The sequence below is a fragment of the Xiphophorus hellerii genome, chromosome 13 (assembly GCF_003331165.1).
Source record: "Xiphophorus hellerii strain 12219 chromosome 13, Xiphophorus_hellerii-4.1, whole genome shotgun sequence".
Lineage (NCBI taxonomy): Eukaryota > Metazoa > Chordata > Actinopteri > Cyprinodontiformes > Poeciliidae > Xiphophorus > Xiphophorus hellerii.
The window spans coordinates 22,810,519-22,835,160 of NC_045684.1; the positions used below are offsets into that span (position 1 = coordinate 22,810,519).

Sequence of the window (24,642 nt, forward strand, 5' to 3'; positions counted from 1 at the left end):
TGTTATCAGTAAATATCAATTACTGGGCATAACAGCAATATTAACATTGGATGTTGTTATTGGGACCGTTTTTTTATTGCTGCGTCTTGCTACTGACCTTGGACTTCTTTTTCAAAAATGGTTAAACACGTAAGAGGAGAATTTGACATCTTCTGTCTGGAAATCTTGTGCTTCAGTGATTCAGGAATCTCTGAGTGAGAAACGGCGTCTTCAAATGATTCAGAAATGCAGAATCGTTACTGTCTCTGGAAAAATGAGCAGAAGAAAGCTACTGTTAAGGAAGACTTAACGGAAACGTGGCGATGGCAGCATCATGCTGTGGGGAGAGAGAAGCAGGTCAGAGTTCGCAGGTAAAAGATTTGAGGTCAACACATGAGAACATACACCAGGTTGGCACGCCTTCCGACAACCCTTCTGGTGGAAGCCAGAGCTACGATGTCATCGTCCAATCAAATCAAAGTCAGGTCAATAAATGCTTTGTTGTCAACTCAACTATAAACACAGGACATGTGGAGCGTGAAAATGTCAATGATTTGTGTCAGAATGGCCCAGTCAAAGGCCAGAGATCAGTTGATTTGGAAATGTAATTTATGCATTCCTGAAATCACTGTGGATGTTACCCCTGACAATAAGCAGGCAAATTGATAGACTGTGTGAACTTATTTTGTCTTTTTGTGATTCTCATGGATGCTGACTTTTTCCAGGTGGTTCCTTTAAATTTTTCTTGCGTCCTCGGACAGCTAAACCAACTTTTTAGGTAAAAGCATGTTTAATTAGGTAACAGTCAAACATGACTGTGTGGGAAAATAAATGAAGCCAAAATTATGTCATCACTTCTGATGGGCATCAACTCTCTCTCTGTGAAAACTCTCACTCTTATTTGCTCCTCAAAGCTTGTTTTTTTGGGGGGGTTTTTTGGGGTGGGAGGTTCTCAGACTCTGTTGCTACAGCAACCCAAGGGCATGCACACAAAAGAAAAGGTTGGCGCAAAGGCCTGAGATTGGGTCACTTCCAGTTCTTCACACCTGTGACTGTCCAGAGATTGTTTCTCCTGAGTGCAGCGTTCAACTAATCACATCTTCCATCCCTGCTCCTCTTACCTCAGCAACAACACCCCCCCCCCTCAACTGTGCACACATTGTCCTTGAAAGCCCGTGTCCCTGTGGGGCGTACCTCCTCCTGCAGTCACCTGGTGATGGGCAAACTGGGTCACACTAATAACATCTCAGCCCAGAATATCTCTCCACGATCGGTGGAGAAACGGTGGCCTAGTTACGGCGAGGCAGCCACAATCTTCACAATCCGCGGCCTTGTCGCGCTCCTCCTCTTGTTGGTGTGAGTGTTGGTGTCAGAAAGCGGGAGAGGCGCGCCGACACGGAGAGACGGCCTATGTGAGAATGGGGCTGTGTGTAGGTTCGAGCCGGACCGTGTTGTCTTTGGGATAGGAAACAGTCTGGTCTTGTTTGGGAGAAAGCAACGTTATGCTGAGCTGGTGCACATTCAGCGCCGTGCCGCGCCGGCCCAGCAACTGGTAGTGAATGGATACACTGTGGCCACTGGGAAGTGCCTATTGTCCCATGGAGAATTGGTTCCCACACTCCCTAACACTCCTATTGTATTACCGCCACCCCACTCATGCCCCTGCCCCATTCCCTCAACCCACAGTTCATTGGACATGCAGGAGGGATATTATTCACTCATTAAATGAACATGCTATCTGTGGCACACACACAAGTGTCTTGCTTGTACTGTTCTTGAATGAGGCACTGCCAAGTAGTGTGAGTCTGAGGTTCCCAAACTGGGATCCAAGGATCAGTAGGGGGTCCTTTGACTAAGACTATGGTTTAGGAATAACTGATGTCAGCTTATTGGTTAGATAGGGGCAAAATCCACTGTGCAGGGCTGAAAATATGTCCCTGCTTTTTTTTTTTTTTTAATCTTAAATCACAGTGGCAGCACCTGGTTGGCGGTTCTAAAGGGCTCAACATACAGGAGGCAACATCGCACCCTAGTTATTGATTTCCTACAGGACTTTCATGATGAGGCAACAATCATTTACCGTCCTCCAACCAAGCGACCAGCGAAACTTGTGCATGCGAAATTTTAAGCTTGTAGACGTGCATGCGTGAGCCAGTGACGCAACACAAAAAGGGTGAAAAATGTTAGACTTTTGTCAGCGTCATCGGTAGCATGTCCCTGCTGCTGAGAAAATTGAACACTTTTCAACCTTCTTGTGTCGCGTCACTAGTCCGCGCGTGCACACCTGCGTGTACAAGCTCCAAATTTCACATGCACGAATTTCGTTGGTCGGTCTTCTGGAAAAGGACAAGCAATGGTCGCCTCATTGTGCAAGTTATGTGGGAAATGAGTAAAGAGGGAGCAAAGTCGTGTCCCGTGTGTCCAGCCCTGTATGCTGTAATCCCCTTCTAATCTGACAAAAATAGACCTTCAAGGAGCAACATTGGTGGCTTTTTCTTGCCGTCATTTGGCGAGAGGCGGGATGTACCATGGATGTCTCGGTAGTTCATCCCAGGCTAACATGGGACACACTGGATGATTCACACATCATCTCAGTTCTATGTTAATTTCTAGAGACCAATTAGTCCGATATTTACTGTGCAAAAAAGTCTCCATCCAATATAAAGAAGTGTATTTGTGTGCACTATTTAATTGGTCAAATCAGGTTCATGAGATCCTGTGTCCTGAGGCGAGACACTGATGTATCACAGCATCGCTTGCAGACAGCACTTCACAAGGTGTTGTTTGCTACGAGAAGTGGCTGACATGGAGGGTGACGGCGAAGAAGGAAGGCTTAGCGACTCATGTGAGCAGCGCTCAGACTGAAATATTTCATCCGTGCAGTCTGAAGCGCTCGAAATCATTTTACGAGCTGCAGGTTCTGCCGCAGTGCAATCTGTCAGCTGCTCCCTCGTTTCCCATAAGTCAGTGATGATGCTTTTAGTTGTTATGGCGCATCATCAAGTATCACATCGTTCTGTGCATGTGCGACATAAGACCTACAAGGAGCAGTATAGCTCCCCTATGCATTCCAGGACATCTTTAAGAGATTTAAACTGCTTGTAATGTCCGACCACAGAAACGTGTATGCTCAAAGTTTAGTCTTAGTGTATTTTTCTTTGGATGTCAAACAAATTGTACGGATGTACTTTTTGCAGCCGTCTTCCGAATCGGTCCGAGGAAAGTTGAGCAAAATTTAGAAAGTTTGAGGCGACTCTGGCTCGTACAGCAAGTCTCCGCTAATTTGCTTGTCATTGCCGTGCTGCGCCATCCAATTCTTGCTTCCATTTTCTTCCCGTTTACAAATGGTCCACCAGTTTTCTCAAGGATGGTGGAATTCATGGTGGATTCTATGTTGGGGAACTTTTCAGGTCCTCCTTCAGCAAAGTATTCCCAGTGCATTAGATTTCCACCTCCATGCGTCACAGTTGGTAGGAGGTTCTTTTCCTGGATGGCTCTATTTGGTCCTCTGTTCTGATGTCCAAATAATTCAATGTCAAACTAAATCTGCCACAAATGTTATCTATCAAGTCTGTCCTTCATGTTTTTGTTAGAGAGGGAAGCGCTAAGGACGTCATATTGATTCTACTAGGTTCGTCAAATGGTTATTAAAATTTAATGGAAAACAGTTTCTTCCCTGGCAGTCTGAAATTACTAATACAAAGGTACTTTAGTACTTCTCCCTCTCTACAACAATGTTTTGGAGAGAAGCTGGTATACGTTTGGTGTTCCTCAGCATCAAGCCGTAGAAACCCTGTGCAAGTAAGCAATTATTAAAGAGGTTGTATTCGTTTAAAAAAAACAAAAAAAACAAAAAAAAACTCGGTGTGGGTTAGAGTCATGGAAACAACTTTTTCAAATTGTACCCAGTCTTGATAAGGTGGGACTCAACGTTCTGAGCTGGTGCCCAGTAAACTGGAGGGACAGACCAAATGTCTCCAGAGATGAAAGCGATTCCTATAGAAGATCTCCACTGCAGCAGTGAGGGAATTTTTATTTCTCCTTGAGCTTTTAATGTGTTACAACCGCAACCAGTGGAGCTTTTACCACCCTGCGGCTGCGCTAGTTTATGTTATTTGCTTGACACCAGTTAACGCACAAGTGGGATTTGCATTTCCTTCTTTGTTTTTTTTTTTTCTTTTCTTTTTCTCCTTCTGAACATTGCTTCAGATTTGCTTTGCAAGTGAATGGAAACCCGGCTATTGTCTCCGGCAGATAGATTGTTGCACTGCAGGGAGTGAAAAGGAAGCTGGGGCTTTTTTGCAAATGGTGGGAGGGATGGCTGTTGGCTGTTGGGGGTGCGAGGAGAGGAGGGGTGTTGGGGTCATAATGAAGGGCCATCCGATGCCCTGGGGGGGCCGAGGGCGATTTTTACAGGTCATGCAAATGCATGCATCGTTACTTTGGTTTGCGTTGTGCTTGGAAGTGTTGGTGGCCGTTGACCTTTCGCTATATGCACGTCTGGATGTAGGCACCGCCCGTTTGCTCTTCAGGATGACATGAGCGGTGAGAGGGAGGCGGACTGTTCAGACTTATTCGTTTTCCGCCGAACAAGACGGAGAAGGGCCGAGCAGCAGGGCAGCTGTTGAGTGTCGTCTTGGCACTTACAGTCTCATAAAAGTGCAGTAAACGAGGCTCCTGAACGGCGGACACTGCAAGATAAGGTTAGCTTTCCATCATAGTTTCGGAACATGAGGTGGTGTCGCCGTTCTGCCAAAACCATTGGCTAATCCTGGTGTGAAAGCCATTGAATGACTGCAGCTATGTGTCACATATCCCTCTGATTTGCCCCACAGGCATCCCTTCCTCCTCTGCTCCTTCTCCTTGGGCATGTTTATTTCTCTCGCTCCCCACGTTGCTGTCTCTCTGGCTGTCTGCTGTGGCTGTGACCTGTCTGGGCTTTGACGCGTCTGTTTGCACCGCATCTGAGGCGACGCTGCCTCCCACATCCAGCATATACGACGCGCCGCTTTATGTCCTCCAAGCCGGTGTAGGACTGCGCCAGAAACGCCGGCTGACGAACCCAACGTGTTCAACGTGTTTGCGGGTCTGAGTGTGAATTACCGTCTGCGGGGCGTGGCGATTCTGGTCGGTACTGTAAGGCGGAAAAGGAGGATGGCAGGGTGAAGGAGGAGGAGGAAGAAAGGAAGGAAGAAGAAGGAAGAGAGGAGGGTGATGGGTATTCATCATGAATGATTTATTAGTCTGGCATTACTGGGCCCTTCCCCACAGAGAGACAGAGCAAGAGGAAGATGGAGAGATAAATTGATGAAGGATGGTGTCTTGAAAGGAAAAATAGAAACTGTATGAAGAGAGAAAAAGAGGAAGACGGTGATTTATCTGTAAGTGTAACTCAGGAAGAGATTCAGAGGGAAGGTTAAAAACAAACTGCCTGGGGTCAAAGCAGGGAGGCATTCCACCATCTGCAATCTGTACAAACCGAGTCAGAGTGACCATTTGAATCAAAGCAGTGAGGATGGAGGCTTTATCATGTCTAACTTATTATTCGTCTAAGCAATTGATGAATGAATCGGGGGCATGTGTTTTATCCTATTTGTCATTTTCTACTTTTGCCATTTTTGGTCACTTCACACTGAATTTTCTATGGAACTAAAACTGCGTTTAATGCCCATATCTAAAGCACATCTTACCTGTCTGAAAAACAAAATCTCACAGGCAGTGGGGACAACATTGTGTGAAAAGTAAAGAAAGAAAAAATTCTGTATGTTAAACGCACAACAGTCTTCAACAAAAATCAAGAATCACATGAGGGGATTGCTATTGTTTAGTGGAGGAAAGATGACTGCTTTTAGAGAGGTGCTGATTTTTACGTTTGTTCATACACTTTTTACTTGTTTTTTATTTTTTATAAGCCCGACTGTTCCAATAGGTTGAGTTGCGAAGGAGAAAGAACGCTGGGAGGTCAACGATTGGTTGGCTACAACCAATCAGTCGGTTGGTTACAAGGTTTACAATCGAGACACGATGCCGTTCAACATCCACACGCTTTTATATTCTAACACAGTATTTAAAAGTAGCTCAACCTCTCTGTCTGTCCACACAAATGCATCTCTTAGCGCCATGTTTAATTCCAATGAGGAAGTTGTTTGAAGGACTGTGATTGGCTGATGTAGGTTTTAGCGTTGCCCTACAGTGCCCCCTATGGGTTTGGCATGTTTAAAACAACACTAAGCGGTGTGATTCAGCGAGATGAACACTTTTCTTAAACCGATCAGGTGTGGACAAGATTATGTTAACTAATATCTCTGCTACATCATTTTAAAAAGACTTGGCTACTTGTTGACTAGGCCTTAAAATGCAGAGTCTACAAAGGGGATAATATTAGAAGTAGCTCTGTATGCACATAATAACAAATAAGCTTCCTAAATAATTTTTGATTAAAATGTATCCATGTCATGAGTAACCATTTCTTTTCTTGTCTGTGCCCTGTCCGTATCTTAGCTTTTACCTGAATGAGCGCTTGTTCTCTTTCATTTATCCTCCCTCTATTCTGTTTCTCTCTCTCTCTCCATTCTGCCTGGCCCCTCCCTTATTAATGTGGCAGAGGAACAGCTGTCTCGTGCAGGGCGTAAGGTTGGCCAGTCCGCCGGACTGCGGGCTCAAACACTGAGCTCATTGTCACACACACACACACACACACACCCACACACACACACCCACCCCCCCACACACATACACACGCACACACTCCCGTTAAGCCACACGGTCACATCCATTCACATTCATTTCACTGTAAGACGGTAGGAGGAGGGGAACTGAAACACCTGAATCCCCTGCTTTCTCTCTCTTCCCCCATTATCTGTGTTTTTATGAGATTAGGAATCAGAGACATTTAAGGTGAGGAACTCAGACTCTGAAACATTTCCTGAGGGATTCTCTTTTCTGCTTCTTCCAAAGAGTCATGGGTTGTTTCATTCCTTCGCTGCCTTGACGAAGGTTCCCAGTGCAGTGCCTCGGAAAAAGCATTCAGAGCCTTTGAACTCAGTCACATTTTGTCCCACTTCAACCACAAATCAAATGACTAGGTCATGCTAGCACATGAATGTCAGGGTTTCCCCCCAGTGTTTTATAAGCCTGGCGGGCCACCAAGCTTTACTTGTGCCCCCACCAGGCTTAGCATTCCTTATTTATTTAAGTCTTTATAAAATGTTTGCATTTTTAACACTTTATAGTTTGTGTTCAGGTATTAATCTTCCATCTTTCAAGTGATATTTTCAAATTTCTTGTCAACTTTTAACGTTTTTTAACCCAAAAACACAATGACACAATGACTGCTCTGCCACCTAAATGTTTTGTTCATTTATCTTGGATGTTTAAAATGTTTTCCATTTCCAGCTTTAAATGTTTGTCAGTGTGTTTGCATTATTATTCCACTAGCATTATATTACTCATATAATCAAAAATGGTTTCAAAGCAACAGTATTATCATTTATCGCAATCACCGTTTATCGCAATTTATCGTCCAGAAAAACCTATCTTGACAAATGTTCTTATGAGATGTTCAAAGCTTGTTTTGATGTTGTTTTTTTTCCCTCTCTGACTTATTCGCAGTGTTGTCTTTGTTTTCTTCTGCTTTTAAAAAAATACTCCTCTGAGGCCTCCACATGACAAAATGTTTTAAAAAAAAGAAAAGTGTTCCACGGGTGTGAGAACTAAACGCCTAAATTGTTCTGTTCTCTAAAAGGAAAAACGGCATCTTATTCCAAAAAGCGCTTTGTGGATTTATTTTTTCCTGCTTTAAATCGTCGGCCGGTGTGAAATATGAGCGCTGCCCACTAGATGTAAATGATTATCAATTCTTTTCCCGTCCCTTTGTGAGCCGTCTTGTCGATAACCGTATTCTGCGTCGTCGCTCCGGCTCAGCTGACGGCGAGGGGAAAATGATGAGCGTCATTTCGCATATTTACTTAGCGGGCTGCGAAGAAGTTATGCGCTTGTCCTAATTTATGAATTTGTGAAGGCATTTTCTTTTCGTCTCCTCCAGACGACGTGTAAACACCATTAGCTCTGCCGGCTCTCGTCTTTGATTCCTTTATGACTCTGAGCTCCAACGTCGCAGCAATTTGTCGCTCATTTCCACCGCCTCGACTTGAAGTTTTAATTTCTCTCTCATTTTCTCTCATTTGCTGCCCTCGCTCAGAGCTTTTTTTTTTTTTCTTTTCCCGCCTCTCCACATTTTCCGGTTGAGTGACTCTTTTTGTACGTTGAACTTACATCACCTGCCTTTTCGCTTGTCTTCTTCATCTTCGAGGAATTAATGAGCGGATGCTTCTGCATCTATTTGATGTACATTAAAGCCATTAAGAACAGAGAACGTGGCCTTCTGTCTCTCTCTTTCTTTTTTGTTTCCTTTTCTTCCTTCCCTTCCTTCTTTTGTCCTCACTTTCCTTCTTTCTTGTTTTTATGTACTTCCTTTCTTGTAGTCTTTCTTTTAATTCTTGCTTTCATTCTTGCACTATTGATTGTTTTGTTGGAAAATGTTTTTATTTTTTTAATGTGGAGTTAATTTGTCTTAAGTGGCTTTTATATTTGGTGCCGGTTACAGAAAGTAGGAGCTACTAAGTAGAAATTGTAAAATGTTTTGATAGGACAAGTAAAATTTTCCATTTCTACATGTAGAATAAATGAGATAAATAATGTTGTAGGGGAAGAAGTTGACACAATCTTCATTTTTGATGGTTAAAAACAGCAAAAACTGAATTGGCAGTTGGCTCTTAACTCTTGTTTATGTAAATGTTTCTCAGGATATCAAATTCTGTTTTTTAAATGGGTATTCATTGAAAAATGTGTGTTGTTAAAATAATAATAAAAAAATCTCTACTTTTCTTCAGATAGATCCCCAGATTTCAAACGCAGTGTGCCGTTTAAACTTTACGTCCCCATGCGGGTTTCCATACAGTGTCACTCAGCCATAGATCATCCATTCATCCACTCGTGGTTTTGTCATGCAGCGAAGCCGTGCATAATTTATCACCCTGGGTTCCTTCGCCCTCCCCTGCTCCTTTCTTTTTGGCATGCTGCAGAGCTGAGAAACATTTGGTGGAGTACACCAAAACCTCCCCTCCCCCGTCCCCTTTTTTACACCCCGTCACCCAGGATGTGATCAATAACCCTCACTGGTCTACCCAGGCCTGTTTCCTGGAGTGTGTCGTATTGTTGATCTGCTGTAGAGCAGTTAGAGCAAACAAACACGGTCAATCCTTATCAATATGTGGAGGAATTGTAACAAATCTCCAAGATGACTCCTTCTACGTCTTATATGCTCAGCGATTGCAGTTCAGGTTGAAACCAAACTGAGTTGAGTTTAATGGCTGAGCTTTAGCGCTGTTAGCAGCTAACAGTTAGCCAGTTGTGGTATGTCAAAAGTGTTTGTTCTTTTCGTTGTTGTTGTGTATTGTCCTGTCATTCACTTACCTCTGAACTTGGAAGCTAACTCATAGAGGTCTTGTAGTGGACGTATAGTGGACTCATGTTAATGACTAGCGCTTTAGGGTTAGCGCAGCTAACTGTTTAGTTTGTGGTGCCCACGACCGGAAGCGGACAAACCTATACGTTCCATCCATCCATCCATCCATCCATCCATCCATCCATCCATCCATCCATCCATCCATCCATCCATCCATCCATCCATCCATCCATCCATCCATCCATCCATCCATCCATCCATCCATCCATCCATCCATCCATCCATCCATCCATCCATCCATCCTTCTTTCTTTCTTTCTTTCTTTCTTTCTTTCTTTCGTCCCTCCCTCCCTCCCGCCCGCTCGCTTGCTTATCCGGGGTCGGGTCGCGGGGGTAGCAGCTTCAGAAGGGAGGCCCAGACTTCCCTCTCCCCGGCCACTTCTTCTAGCTCTTCCGGGGGAATCCCGAGGCGTTCCCAGGCCAGCCGAGAGACATAGTCCCTCAAGCGTGTCCTGGGTCTTCCCCGGGGCCTCCTCCCGGTGGGACGTACCGGAACACCTCACCAGGGAGGCGTCCAGGAGGCATCCTGACCAGATGCCCGAGCCACCTCAACTGGCTCCTCTCGATGTGAAGGAGCAGCGGCTCTACTCTGAGTCCCTCCTGGATGACTATACCTATACGTTAAGGCAGCATAAATAACTTTCTGTTTGTTTCTAAATGAGACTCTAAGGAAAAATGTCCACCTTGAGCTCTATCAAAGTGTTTCACTGCTGACAGCAGCTACGCTGCTCTTCGTGAGGCAGACGGCACTGAAACGAGAAACATTCTGGCCTTTTCAAATAGCTAAATCTCTTGTTGTACGTCTGTATGTAATTGTTTCCGTTTGTATTTGGATAGAAATAGCGTTAATTAAATCCACCCAACTCTTTCTAAATCATAACTTCGTAATTTAGCATAAAATTATTTGAACTTTCATTCAACACATAGTGTTTGACGCTCTGTTTTTCTTCTTTTGAACAATTCTATACAGAATCTATATTAAAAATATCATTTTAAAATATGAATAAAAAAAACATGCAACCGTAGTTTTTTTTTTTTTTAAAGAACAATGTCATTACCCACAAAACCGAATGTGCTGATGAGTGACAAAAATTACTTTCTTGTCTTGAGATTTGTGTCTCCTACCAGAACCTTAAAACACCCAGGGAAGGGGAACATGAGCGCAGGACTTCCCAGCAGACGGTGTTCTGCATCTGTTCAAACTCCAGACACCGTGTGTGAAATGAAAATCCCAACTGGGGGCTGCTTGTCACCTCGTTATCACATTCCCTCAGACGGCTTCCTCACTCACCAATGGAAATCAGAGCGAGCGTGTGGACTGTCGTTGAATGTTGACGGCGAGTCCAAAATTCTGCACACGCCGGGTACATTTAGATGTACAGATTATTGATTATTGAAGAGGGTATAAGTTATTTTCAGCAGGACATTTTTTGATACAATGTCAATAAAACGGATTATATTTTAAAATTTTGCGACGGATGCCTGTCTGAAATCCTATCGGAAACCGACTTCTTGGTTGGATGAAACCATTTTGAAATCTAAACCTGCGAAAATGCACAAAGTAGCTGCATTTAATCATATTTATTGATAAACCTTTATTCAACAAACATTAGAGAAAATACTAAAACTAACAATCCCAATACTACGGACAGTTTTGGAGGGTAAACATCCTTAAGAGGAATGTATCGTGACAATAATAGATCAAAAGTGTTCTACAAAATGTATCATGATAAATAATAATACGATAAATACTCACCTGTAAGTAGGAGCGCCATGCAAATCTGAGCTTCACAGAAGCTCAGATTTGAACAAAAGGTGGAGAGAAATAGTAAGACAAACAATCCCGACAATACAGGGCAGTTTCAGGTTTTATTTTTAACATCATTAATTGGAATTTGTGATGACAACGATGAATCAAGATATTATCATGGTAAGAAATTTATCGCGATAAAGGATAAACAATACGATCAGTGCCCGACCCAGAACGTTGTCCTTTGTAAAGAGGAACAGAACTGGAATCGGACCGCAAAGCAAAAGAGAGAGTCAGACCAACTACTGCATATTTTAATGTCTACTCATTTCTGTCCCTTGCAGGTGTACAAGGGTCTGGACATCATCACAAATAAGGTGACTGCCGAAGAGCGCGCCCAATGCGCACACCACATGTTGGACTTTGTGGACCCGTTGGTGCGGACCTACACGGTGGTGGACTTCAGGAACAAAGCGCTGGAGCTCATATCCTAAACTCTGCAAAATCGATAACCAAGAAAATGTTTAGTGTTTTTTCTTCTTCTTCCACCTGATTCCACGGCGTGCTATCGACCCGCCACACGGCAGATTATTTGGCGGGAAACTTAGCAGGTCTAACGTACTCATTGGCTCGAACGCAGCAGCTCTGTTGACGCCGTGTCCTGATTCTTGCCTCTTGCAGATGCTTTCCTGGAAAAACGCAAAGCAGGAGATCACTAGAGTTGATATTTATAGCGGAGTGCGTCTGCGGTGTGTCTTGACCAACACGCATGCTAACAGGCGCCGGCTCTGGGCAGTCACGCCCCGCAGACGCTGGCCACATCACACAGATGTGCAGAGAGGAGGCGATAACTAGAGAGAGAAAGAGGGAGGTATTAATAGATCGGCGCGTGCACATACACACACACACACATGCTCGATTCCCGTTTTTTATTCCTGCACACACACACTTTGAGGGGATGCGGGAGCTCCAAGAATAGGGTCGGTGCAGCAGGAACCTGCTGGTGGCGAAGAGGAAGAGCTGAATACAGATTAGGAGGAAAAGGAGAGAAACTGAGTCGGTGTGAGCTTAAGTTTAAGGACACAGGATCTGATGTCGCATCACCCCCCCCCCCCCCCCCCCCCCCCCCCCCCCCCCCCACCACCACTAAACACACCACTCGCACAAACCCCTCCCCCTGTGGCTTCCCATCCTCTTGATTTTTGTTGCTGCTGCTTGTCAATAACCTTCCTCCGCTCTTCCACGAGCGCGGAGAGGCAGGCTTGTAAGTGGACAAAAGGCAAGTGATGACGCCTGATGGGCTCTTATCTGGTTTGAGGGGTTATTTGATTAGCCCACAGTAAGAGGCGGGGGGGAGGAGGCTTAGGATGAAAGAAGATGCGACAGAGGAAATAAGGTGTGGCACTTCTGTCTGTGACGCCAAGGAGCTCACGTCCTCCAGTTTCTCTGTTTTCGCTGTTGCTCATTCTTTTGAATTTAAGTGAGTATTCAAAGTGAGATGATAGTAAAACACAAACATCAATTATCTCTCTTTTACATCTTTAATAGGGATGCAAGGACTCTATTCTAGCCAGTCATAGTTGTTTAAAAAGTCTTTTCTAGCAAGTCCGATTTTGGCCGATACCAATTTATTTGATTGAAAGGTTGCTAAAAAATGCAAACAAAGTTGCCAAGTTGGCAACAATTGGCTGATTATCGTTAACCGCTTGCATTCAGATGTGACCTGGTGTGCGGGGTAGGGTAACGGGGCAGGGTAACGGGGCAGGGTAACGGGGTAGGGTAACGGGGTAGGGTAACGGGGCATTGGCTGATTTTCAGACTTTTGCAGCAAAAGATAAAATTGGTTTCTTATGTAAGCATTAGCCAATTGCATCTCAGATGAATATGAGGAAATTAATTGTTGTGGGTAGTTTTTCTAGTAGGTTGCCAACACTCCCTTTAAGTTACTTCCAAAACTAAAATTTATATAAAGGGTGGAATTTTTTAATTTTTTTACAACAAAATGCAACACATCCTCAAAGGCTTCGACATCCTCCTTAACGTGCTCCAACGTCGGTGACATGCACAGCAGAAACAAGCTGCCCATCGTTGTTGGAGGAACAAACTATTACATCGAGTCTCTGCTGTGGAAGGTCCTGCTGGACACGGGGGTGAGCGAGTTTATGTAATACTTATCCTCCTCCTTACTTCTCTTTATATTAAGTCAAAGGTTTAGATTTGGTGATGTCTAGTTAGCCTGTTTGGAATGTTTGGAGTCGTCGTTTTTTTTTTTTTTTTGTTATGCTAATGATGCCATACATTGTGGTTTTTGTACATTTGGCTAAATCTCAACTAAAAAGTCTTGAATTATTGAAGATATGTGAAGCGAACATGCCTCACAGCAGGAGAACGAGGACTCGGGGGACGGAGCAGACGGAGGCCAAAGCAGGAAGATGGAGCTGGAGAAACTGGGAGGCGAGGAGTTGCATAAAAGGCTGGCTGAGGTGGACCCCAAAATGGCCTCCATGCTGCACCCAAATGACAAGCGCAAGATAGCCAGGTGATGCAGCTGGTAATGTCATCAGCTCCATATGTCACGGTTTAAATGTTCTCTTTTATTAACAGCGTGTGGTCATGTTGTTGTTGCTCTGTTCCTTGGGTTGTTAAGTTGGCTTCGAGTTGATTTTGGTTTGATCTGGAGTCATATTCCGTTGAATATAGGAGTCACAGCGGCCCAAAGTCGGATCGGAGCCAAAACAAATGGGATGTAATGCAAAGTTTTAACAAATAATGTACGATCAGACTAAACCGTGTGAGACGATTAAACAGTCTTATGATTGTTTTTTCTCCACATTTCATGAAAATATTGGAGGAATGAGAAAAATGGACCATGATTTTTTGTTTTCAAACCACCAGTTTGTGGTTTTCTTTGAGGTCTTGACCTGCTGGTTCCGTTTTCGACCATTTAAAAAAAAGTTTTTATTTATTTTTAGTTTAGTTATGGATTATTATACATGAGGCTAAAGATTTGTTTAGTATTCCATAATTGAGGTTATTGTTTGGAATCCTAATTAAAAATAATGACAATCTTATTATCTCTATTTCTACGATAAAAGCATGTGTAAAAATTCAAAGTATTACGTTTATACCTGGATCAGATCCCCTCAAGGAAAAGTTAGCAGATACCAATCCCAGTTCGATAGATTGATGCATCTTTCAGAAATACCAAACTACAAATAAAAATAAACTAATACACTTTGGTTTACGTGTATGGGCAAGAAACGGTTTGTTTGAAATGAATGTAGTGAGGGATGAAATGATGATTGCTAATACAGTTTCCTTAACTAGTCCTTTATCATTTAGCAAAAGAAGCAAAGATAGTGCTACTATGAGCAAGGCTTAGTATACAATGACACATATAATGGGTTGGGAATATAATGTGTGAAAACATAGTCCATGATATGGTAGTTATTACTCTGTATTGTTTGTCTTACAACAGCTGTGCTAGATGCTAACGTAAGCTAGTCAGTCAGATGCTAACAAAAGCGACGTGTACAAAAGTGTTAGCTTAGTGCTATGTTCTTATTTTTCAATAAACTATTCTGATATAAAGATTTCACAGTATGAAGTTTTCTTTAACTTTAATCGACATTAGAAACAAAGAGGCCCTTCTTTCCAAAACTATAGATTTGCTTCATTTTACTGTTTAGCGACTGTTAGAAAGAGGTGCAAGTCTATGTCTGCTCTCCCTTCCACTTACTGTCAACATTTTGCTGCTTGTAATGCCGCTGTAGCGGGTTAGCATAACATTTTTAGCGTCGTACAAGTAAAAACAAACTTAATCTGCATTGTGAAAGAAGCAGGTTCCCGTCTTTATAACCTAACGGTAATTGACAGTAAATTTTAATAGCATTTCTGCTAACAATGGGGTTATACATGAATCTTTGCCACTGTTTTAGTCAGAGGTAAATCTCGTTGAATAGCTTCTTGTTTATTCAGAGACTATTTTCCATTACGATGGAGTTGAACGATATCCTGTTTCGACTTGGTGTGCCGTGTACTCAGCCCCAAACTCGTAATCCACAACTCATAGCAAAAGCTCACCTGATGGATTGCTTTATTACATCTGGAAGCTACTTTCTTTTTTCATTACAAAGCATAAAGTTGTTGCCACTGAAAGCCATCGGCGCAATGGGGAAATAACAGGAATCATATTCTTGCTAGAAGAAAAACAAAGTAGTTAGAAATAATTCATCTACAGAATAAAAGGAGTTAATTAAACTCACATTTGCGAGTAACATCTTGCAGTTTGCTGGGATATTCTTAGGCGACACGTTTTTTGAGGTAAAACAGCACAGTAATTAGAGTCGTTTTTCTGAATCGCCTAATGCTGCAGATTTATATTTGTAATTCATAAAATTATGTCTCCAACCTACCGCATATTCCCTTAACTTCATTCACAACATCCCCATGAGAGAAAGAGAGCGAGAGATAAAACTGGTTTTATCAATAAGGGGTTTTACTCTGGAAATTGGTAAATATAGTGACAAAGTCAATAAGTTTTAATCAGTGACTATCTAGTTTTGTTTGAAGGGCCCAATATGAAGGTCCTAAGCAGAAACATGACCCTGAATTTACATTGAGATCTACTTTTTCCAGAGGAGTGACATCGTCAGCATACGCGTTCTTTGTGTTTCAAAAGCAGCGACTTCTTTTTGTTTTCATTTTTTACAAAAAAAAAGTTAACTAGTCCTATCAGGCAAGTGTTTTTTTATTACATTTACAGCTGAAACCAGATATTTAAACACACTACATAGAATGAGAAGTAACAGTTTTATTGCTGCCTGTCGCACATTTAATCAGACTGAGCTTTTCCTGTTTTAAGCTAGTTAGGATTAACAAAAAGAAGTTTTTTTCAGTTTTTTTTGTAATTTTTAAAATTTATTTTAGAATATTACAGACATTATTCGCCATTTGAAAACAAAAATACTTTAAAAAAATTGTAACATTTATTTATACAGGTTATCCCATTGAGATCCAACTTGTCATGTACAAGAGAGACCAGTTTTGATGAAACAAAACAGAAAAACCTGCACAAATCACATCATTTTCCCTTTGCTTCACACCAGGCTGCTCTTTGTTTTTTCATATCTTGCGGTTCATAGCTTGAATTAAACCATTTGTTCCTCGGACCAGCTCTGCTTCCCACTAGGTTTTTTTCCTCTGGGTTTAGCCTGAAGAGACTGGGCCCTCTCGGCCTGACAGCTGCACGCCGGTTTCCTCTCGTGAGCGCCGCTTGATGGGTAGCAGCAGGAACGGCGGTGTTTTATGTGAGCAGGTTAGGTTACCCTGTTCTTTATTCAGACTGGAGCTGACAGGCGTCATCTTTTCCTCCTGGCCTCGGTGTCCAGCCGGGCGTAACTAAAAAAAGATGCGCTTTGCATTCAAATCTGTTTCTTTGTGGGATCTTGTTATTTATCTCTTCACGTGTCCTTGGGGAGCGTTACCCAGCAGTCGTCGTCGTCAGCGTTCACAACGACTTAACCCGCGTGATTAATAGTGTCTCAGAAAAGGGAGCTGAAGGTTTTAATTTGCAGCGGCTTTAGTGGATGAGTGGGCGGTTAACTCGGCTAATCTCGGTTTTACCCGGAGAGACTTAGGATGCGAGAAAAGGGAATCAGACTTCACGGAGTGAGAGCTTGCCCTCTTTCCCCGCTTTTGTTCGCAGAAGTCTTCAGATTCACAACGACACGGGTGTTCCTCACAGCCACTGGCTGGAGGAGCAGAGGCAGGGCGGCGACGGCCTGGGAGGGCCCCTGAGGTTCCCCGACCCCTGCATCTTCTGGCTGCATGCAGACATGGCGGGTGAGGATGGCAGAATCATCTTCTTGTACAACATTTACTTAAATTTTTAGCATGTTCCAAGTTCAAATTTTGCAGAAGAAAAATCATAAATATATATACATATATTTTAAATTCGGAATAAAAATCTTAAAAGTGTGGCGTGCATTTTGTTCACCCCCTTTACTCTGAGTAACGAGAAGAAAGCCATTGTTGAATCACAGCTATAAAGAAGTATGGAAAACAGCGATATGAAGTTGAACTTTTGGCCTGTGCGTAAAATGCTACGCAAACTAACGCTACATTAGCCTGACCATGCTAACACCTGTTGGAAATATGAGGTTGGCAGCATCATGCTGAGGTGGATGGAGCTAAATTCAGGGCCGTCCTGGAAGAAAATCTGTCACCAGATGCCGAAGACTTAAGACTAGGATGGAATTTCACTTTCCAGCAGGATCAGAACCCTAAGGAGCTCCAGTCGAATGGTTAAGCACACAGCAAATTAGTATGTTAGAGTGGCCTAGTCAAAGTCTAAATCTATTTGAGAATCTGTGGCAAAATTAAGGAATTGATGTTCAGACATTCCACATCCAATCTGACTGAGTTTGAGCCATTTCCTAGAGAAAAATCCTGTTCTTTATATACAAAGTATTTCATTAGCGTTAGGGACGCACCGATAAATCAGCCAGCAGACAAATTGGGCCCGATTTCCGATATTTTGAGAGATTGGGAATCTGCCGATATCTGCATGAGAAACCGATTTTATCCACTGAGGATTGATTAACAAACTTACGCAGCTAACAAGCATCAGGTAAGTTAGCAACCACTGTTGCTAACTTACCTGACTTTATCGCAACTTCTCCGACAAAATAATCGGTATCCACCAAAATCGGAATCAGCAGGTCTTGCTTTTGAAAAATCCCTGATGGGCTGGAAACCCACAATCGGTGCACCCCTCAGTAGAGTTTCAGCTCTAATTAAAACAATAACTGGTTCTACAAAGTCTTCACGTAAGGGGGTCAAAGACAAATGCACACCACACTTTTCAGTTAACGATGAATACATTTCCCTGCTTGAAGAGTTTCCTCTGACGCATAAAGTCCCAACAAGATGCGCTGAATTTTGAGATTGGCAACATGTGGTATGAAAACTTTTGCAAGGCACCATATTCGTAGACGTAAGGACAAACGAACACGACGACGTATCAGACCCGGTTTGTCTTTTAGCTCTGGACCAGCGCTTGGACGCCCGTGTTGATGAGATGCTGGCTACAGGCCTGTTAGAGGAACTCCGGGATTTCCATCTCCGATACAACCGACAGAAAGTCCAGGACGACAGGTGAGGAGTTCATTAATGCAACTCAAATTTTCGTCGCCCTTATTGAGATTTAGTTGCGTGTTCCCTTCCTCAATTACGCTCAAAGTGAAGCCTACAGAGGTCGGTGAGGCTTATTACTACAGCCTCCGAATCCAGAGGTTTTTAAGTTTCTTAAAAAGCGCTCCGCTCGCAGCCGAAGGAGACTTTGGTGACGTCAGGAAAAAGCAATTTCTCAGACACCATCTTTTATGGTCCCGCTGGAACCATAAAAGGCTCTCTCTACATTGTCCCTCAGCGCTCCCCCATAACCTGTAAACACACTTTGAGAGGAAAGTTGCCAGTGTGTTGCTTTAGCACCCACTGGGAACGTTGCTTCTGTTTTAGCTCAAACAGAAGCAACGGGTTTGAGATATGGGTTGGTTTTGAGGCATTTCTTTGCTTCATAAACCAAAAACTCCTACCATCAGACTACCAACGCCTGTTGAAGAACTGATTTTACTGATGCTGCTAAGCGAGCGAGAGGAATCTGATGAGTACGGTTTTATTTCCCCATGCGCCCCGTCTGATTTGGAGATTGCCGCTCTCGATTCCTCTGCGTAACCAGGGCGATGGTAGGGAAGTGAGCTCTGCCAAGCGACAGTCCGCTTATTTATCTCCCCCGTCGCAGTCTGACGGGTCACTCTTTCTGCGCGCTGCTGGCTCCCAGTGGCCTGCAGACCTATTTAGAGACGGCCCAGACTGCCGCGAGCCCCATTCACGTCCAACTGACCAGTCCCTCCCTCTCTGAGTCAAGTTGCTACCTATCAAGAAGATCTTTGATCGGAGTTTATTCCCTAAAGGAATGTATTCCCTGTTAGAAGATCCAATCTTCCCACAGATTTTGAGGCTGTGATCTTGTTTATTCAGGGGCTTCAGAGTAAAGGGGACGGCGTATCTCGTGTATGTTCTTCAAAGCAAGCAAGTGACCTTCAGAGTCAACTCGTAGGCAGCTCCCTCTGATTGCTCCCAAGGCTGCCACTGTTGATTAGTCATCATCTGTGTGAGGCGTGACTAAACTATGAAAGGTCGCAAGACGCGGTCTGGATTCATCGGGGTTGTCTCACTTTCTCGACGGATTTTCAGAGTGCTTGGCGTCGATGACGGAATGCCTTTTTGTTTTTCTTCTGATAATCCACATACCTGAGAAAGAGGTTCCCTTGAGGCCTAGTGCAATCACGTGGCTTTCATTGTCTCATGTAATTGAAGAGCCATTTAAATTTTCTACATTTTTTTTTTTTTTTTTGGATAAGAGGACAGTAGTAAGAGAAGAAGAATCCCAGCGATCGTCCTTGAATTCCAAAGTTGGAGGCACGATGGAAAACGTCTGGATTGACTTTCCTGCTCACAAGCTCTCCAGAAATTGATCCAGGAAGGCTTCATTTGTATTTCCAGCTGCAAGCTTTTCCTCTCCGTCTGGTGCCCTTCCACCGGGCTGTTTCTAAGTTCCGATTTCGTTTTTTAGAGTTGCGCACATTAGATTTACATGTCCAATTTCGAATCTCCAGTTTTTGTAAGGAAGACGTATATATTTTCCCTAGCCTTTCTGCCCTGAGCAGTCATTAATAATTTATAGTAGGAGCAGAGGAGCCATCAGACTGTGTGGGTGGAGTAGAGCGCCATGAAACAGGGTCATATTAAGGTTTATAAAAAACCTTGCCGCTAGATTAAATAATTTAATGTTTTAGCTATCTCTTGCATCTTTTGTTAGCAATTAGCATGTCTAGCATAACTACAACAGCAGTCTCCAGGTCATTTCCGAAAAAACATAGATTCATAGCAGACTCAGGTTAAAAACTCAAAAGGACACATAGAGTGACTTTGCTGCTGAACCTCTGCTGAAAGGTTCAGCAGATAACCTTTCTGTTATCTGCTGAAAGTCTTGCTCTCTCTCACTCTTTTGCAGCTTCAGTAAACCACAGGAATAACTGTCTTTCTTTAAGTAGAAACCAGGTACTTCTACCACACTAATTCCTAAATTACCTACCGCAGTAAAGCGGTGTCCTTGTCAGCCTGACCTGTTAGCGCTTAGCATCACGCAATCAGAGATAAGAAAACGTTAGGATTTTGTTTGTTCTGTGTGAAGTTTGATCACGCCCCTCAGTGGGCTTCAGTAATAACTTAATCTCTGTGATACCCAAAGCAGTGGTGTGTGTGTGTGTGTGTGTGTGTGTGAAATGGTGTTACTGTGACAGTCGGATGCCGAGCTTGCTGCTGGTTTCTCTCTTCTGTGCCCCCCGTTCCCTCTTCATCCCATCCCACCTTCTGCTCCTCGTCTTCCTTTGCCTTCCCGGCAATCTGATCATCCGTTCACTTTCCGCCCCACTCGCCACTCGCTCTGCCGCTCTCTCTCTCTCTTCCACTTTCGTGTTTCCATCCCTTGCTGGTTGCTGTGACCAGACATCAAGGTCAGATCTCTCCCTCCTTCATTCCCTCTTTTCCTCCCTACATTTCCTGTCCTCTGGAGCTTGTACTCCAGTTTTTGCCTCTTCCCGTCTGGCCAGTTTTATCTTTTCCTTCTTCTTGTTCCTCTTCCGAGCGTGTGGATTTAGGGATCGGGTAACTGAGACGCAACACTTTTGTTTTTGTTTTTTTCTTTTTAGCAATAATAGTTGATTAAATATGCCGCTTTTCTTTTCACTACTCCAGTTTGGTTTCGGGTATTGCTTCAATTTCAATAAAAACCTACAAACACAAAAAGCGATTTGTATTGAATCTGGCAGCATGCATTGATCCGTTTCTTTAATCAACAAAAACTAAAAAAGTAATTTGAAGAAAGAGCAGTGGGCGTGTCTCATCTTGACACTTGCTAGAATCCATTTACATTTTCAAAATCATATACTTTGATGTTAAATATTAAAAAAAATTACAATATGTTTACTGTAGCAGTAGAGAGCTAGTTGAGCTAACCCTATCCCACCAACCATGAATATTAGTTCTGCTAACGCTAAAGCACTGTACTAACACAATATTTGGCAGAAGCTAATGCTAAATGCTAACTTCTGTTCAACTCCACTGCCTGTGTTTTACTTTGTTCCTGTATGTTGTTTTGTTTGAGATAAAGTTACTGGGAAAAACAACATGAGAGAAAAGGTGAGGAGAGGAAGCGGAACTGCTACGTTCACCCTCTTCAAAGTAAAAGCATAAATATATGCGTCTAGCTACTTTCATAACTCGATGATCAAAACTTGAACACAGATGTCAAACTTGATTCAATTGAAAGTTTACAGCACATTCAAGTAAATTAGCTCCTTTAGAAGTTACCTGGAAAAATAGTTCAGTGGAAGCTAAGTGTGCTAAAAATTAGCAATAGCGCTAAGCAGAAATTAGCTCCGGCATTAGCTCATTAGCATAAATTCGTCCCCCAAGTGGGTGTTATAGTGTTATGAAAATATTTCGACTATCTGTACTGCTGAAAAGAAAATGTAACACAAGAATATTATCACATTATCTAAGAGCGACCACCACTTTTACTGCTACTGTTGGATGAAATAATCCACCACATTGTTCAAATATTGATGATCTTTCCAGTTTTTATGGAAACACTGAGGAACCAAGTGAGACCGGACTGGAAAAACGCTGCTCTCCTGTTCCAGTTTCTCCTGCTGGAAGCCGTCTAGACGTGAAACCGTTAGCATGCGGACACGAGGCGCAAACATAGCAGAACGTGTGTTTTTGCTCATTTTCAATAAATACTGTTGGAACATAACAAGTCCACGGCCGTTTTATAACTTTTAGAGCGTCTCTCTGATGATACCAGGATGTACTTTTATATAAACAGTAAGAAAAAGCAGCTGTATTGACCTGTGATGGTTTTTTTGGGTTTCTGGAGACTTCTTTCAGCATCTTGCGGCTTGCTTTCAAGGTAAAATAACATGGGCTGAGCATGTTATCCCCCTAATTGCTGACTCTGGGAGTGAAATTTCTGATTTCGAATTCTTTTGAGAACTTTTTACCAGACTTCCTTCCTACAAACTTCCTTATGGATTCCTCAGATCTTATCACAACCAATTTCTACTTTTCTGCTCAGTGTTTAGTGTCTGATTCAGTCTGTGTCTGTAAACAAGTTGTGTATTTATTGCCAGGAGATTAACTTGCCGAGTTTTACCACCTGTGAGTCCTCATGCCTTCTACGTTCAGATGATTTTTTTTTTTTGCCAGTCACTCTGTTTTTTGGAAGGGTTTTTATGTCTGCATGTGGGGCTGGAAGGAGTGATGGAGGGGAAGGAAAATGAGATCTGAATCACCGGCGCCATAAATGTCACGTCAAAGGAGGAAAGTTTACATATCGACGGGTCGTGTTTCCTCTGCTTCCTGCAGCCAAGACTATCAGCACGGGATTTTCCAGTCGATCGGCTTTAAGGAGTTCCACGACTACCTGACGGCTCCGGAGAGCAGCAGCCAGCAGGAGAAAGACAAGCTGAGAGACAAAGGTCAGAGGAATACCTGCTCGGACTTCACACTCGCTAGTTTTGTGGTCTGGTTGACCGTTCTCTGTTTCTGCTTCATCTTTTCCCTCTTTGAACTCTTTTTTTCAGGCGTAGAAGCTTTGAAGATCGCCACAAAGCGCTACGCCCGCAAACAGAATAAGTGGGTCTGCAACCGTTTCCTCAAACGTGAGTTTCTGTCTGCCAACTTGTGCATGGAGGGGTGTGTGTGGGGGCGTCTGTGTGTTTTCTCCTCCAGAGCCGTGAATCTTAATGATCAGTCTCTGTTTCACAAACTGAGTTTCAGGCACCTTATTAAACGCCTAAAGAGTCTCTGTGAGACTGTATTTTATTGTGAAAATGCGTGTTTGTTTCTGGCTCTCCTTTTCATACAGAGAGGCTTGTAAAAGTATTCCTGTGGCTTCGCTTCTTTTTTTCTTTTCTTTTTTCCGCATTAGAACCACAAACTTTGGTGTATTTTACGGAAACCAAACCCATTGCAAATTGAAACTCATTTGTCACGACTACAAACCAATAGAGATGCACCGATTCCAGTTTTCTGACCACTCACCGATCTTTAGAAAAATTTACCTGCCAATTTTGACTTTGGCCAATTCTGTTTGTTTTTTTGTTTTGTTTTTGTTTCAGTCAGAAAAGCTCAAAAATATAGCGACCAAAGTCAAACAGTGGTCTGACTGCTGTCCGCCTGGTGGGTGGAAAGAAGTTCTTGCTCGTCCGCCATGTTTTTCCGCATGGAACTGTCCGCGTAGTTTCAGAGATTCACGCAGAGGAACACGGTTGCTGGAATGACAGGATATGACTTTGTGGACTCATCAAACATAACCTAACCTATTGTCTGGCACTTCGTAATTGTGGCTGTTTTTGGAAGAGTAGCAGGAAGAAAGGAGTGACGTGTTGGGAGGACTGGGTTGTCTGGTCAGAGGAAACAATAACTGAACCATTTTGACGTCCATTTATCATGCTGAGTGTGCTGATAAGCTGACACCGGACACGTTGGAACATGTTGGGTGAATACATCATGCTGGTTAGTGTGGCCACCAGTGACTGCGGACAAACGCTTTTTCTGTAACAGTCAAATGTTTCTCCGCCACTGGCACATTTAGCAGCGTGTTCGCGGGATTGATTGGCAGCGCTGAGCTCCTCCTCCTAGCTCTGATTGGCTGTTTTTGACAGGGAGCGGTGCACTTCTTCAGACGGCAATGGCAGAGGTGGAGGAAATGAATGTTTTCAAGGATTATCTGTTTCATAAACTGTCACAACACAGTGACAGTTTCAACAAATTTGTAAGAATTTTTTTTTAATCAAATTTACGTACTGCAGCTTTAAATTAAGAATAATGTATAAAAGTATGAGAAAGGGGGGCATGACTAAATAAGTTTATACTTCTGCCTACCTCCTTTTCGAATAAATAGTTATCAAAAATGTATATTATGAACATTTTAGAATGAGTAAACTAGACTTTGTAGCAGCTTCTTTTACACAGTTTTCAGACGGGGAAGGATAACGGTACGACAGGAAGTTTTAGGTGAGATGAGGTGGACAGTTGGAGCTTCTGTGTCGTAGAATAATGCTCCACCATCCATCCTCTCTGCACACCAGCAGCTCAGAAACTTTAGCTGCGTTCTCCCAGCTCTTGTCCTCCGCTGCCCCCCTGTCCTCCGCAGCGTTTGGGCGCAGGCCCAGATTAGCCGTCGCAGCACGATGGACGCGTGCCCACGAACGCTGGCGAGTTCTCGCTCCGGTCGCGGCCCGTTTCACCTCCGACTG

General features: G+C 43.2%; 1 protein-coding gene and 1 long non-coding RNA gene across 6 annotated transcripts in view; one reads left to right on the plus strand and one right to left on the minus strand.

Annotated features, from left to right (window-relative positions):
- The window catches only part of trit1 (tRNA isopentenyltransferase 1), a 39,970-nt gene that overhangs the window by 1,354 nt on the left and 13,974 nt on the right, over positions 1–24,642 (plus strand). Inside the window, exons 1-8 of one of the 5 annotated variants that reach the window (XM_032581100.1) lie at positions 4,569–4,682; positions 11,599–11,739; positions 13,306–13,404; positions 13,636–13,793; positions 16,962–17,098; positions 18,301–18,412; positions 22,748–22,860; positions 22,966–23,043. In XM_032581100.1, the coding sequence (XP_032436991.1) occupies positions 11,668–11,739; positions 13,306–13,404; positions 13,636–13,793; positions 16,962–17,098; positions 18,301–18,412; positions 22,748–22,860; positions 22,966–23,043 (769 nt within the window). In that variant the 5' untranslated portion in view covers positions 4,569–4,682; positions 11,599–11,667. Of the gene's footprint in view, positions 1–4,568; positions 4,683–11,598; positions 11,740–13,305; positions 13,405–13,635; positions 13,794–16,961; positions 17,099–18,300; positions 18,413–22,747; positions 22,861–22,965; positions 23,044–24,642 lie in introns of those variants that run through there. The other 4 variants (XM_032581097.1, XM_032581099.1, XM_032581098.1 and 1 more) reach the window with 4 other exon arrangements.
- Positions 11,636–24,642, minus strand: part of LOC116731358 (uncharacterized) — a 31,930-nt gene continuing 18,923 nt past the window's right edge. The window contains exons 2-3 of the long non-coding RNA XR_004341580.1: positions 11,877–11,943; positions 11,636–11,751 (exon numbers count right to left, since the gene is read on the minus strand). This is a non-coding gene — a long non-coding RNA (uncharacterized LOC116731358). The remainder of the gene's footprint in view (positions 11,752–11,876; positions 11,944–24,642) is intronic.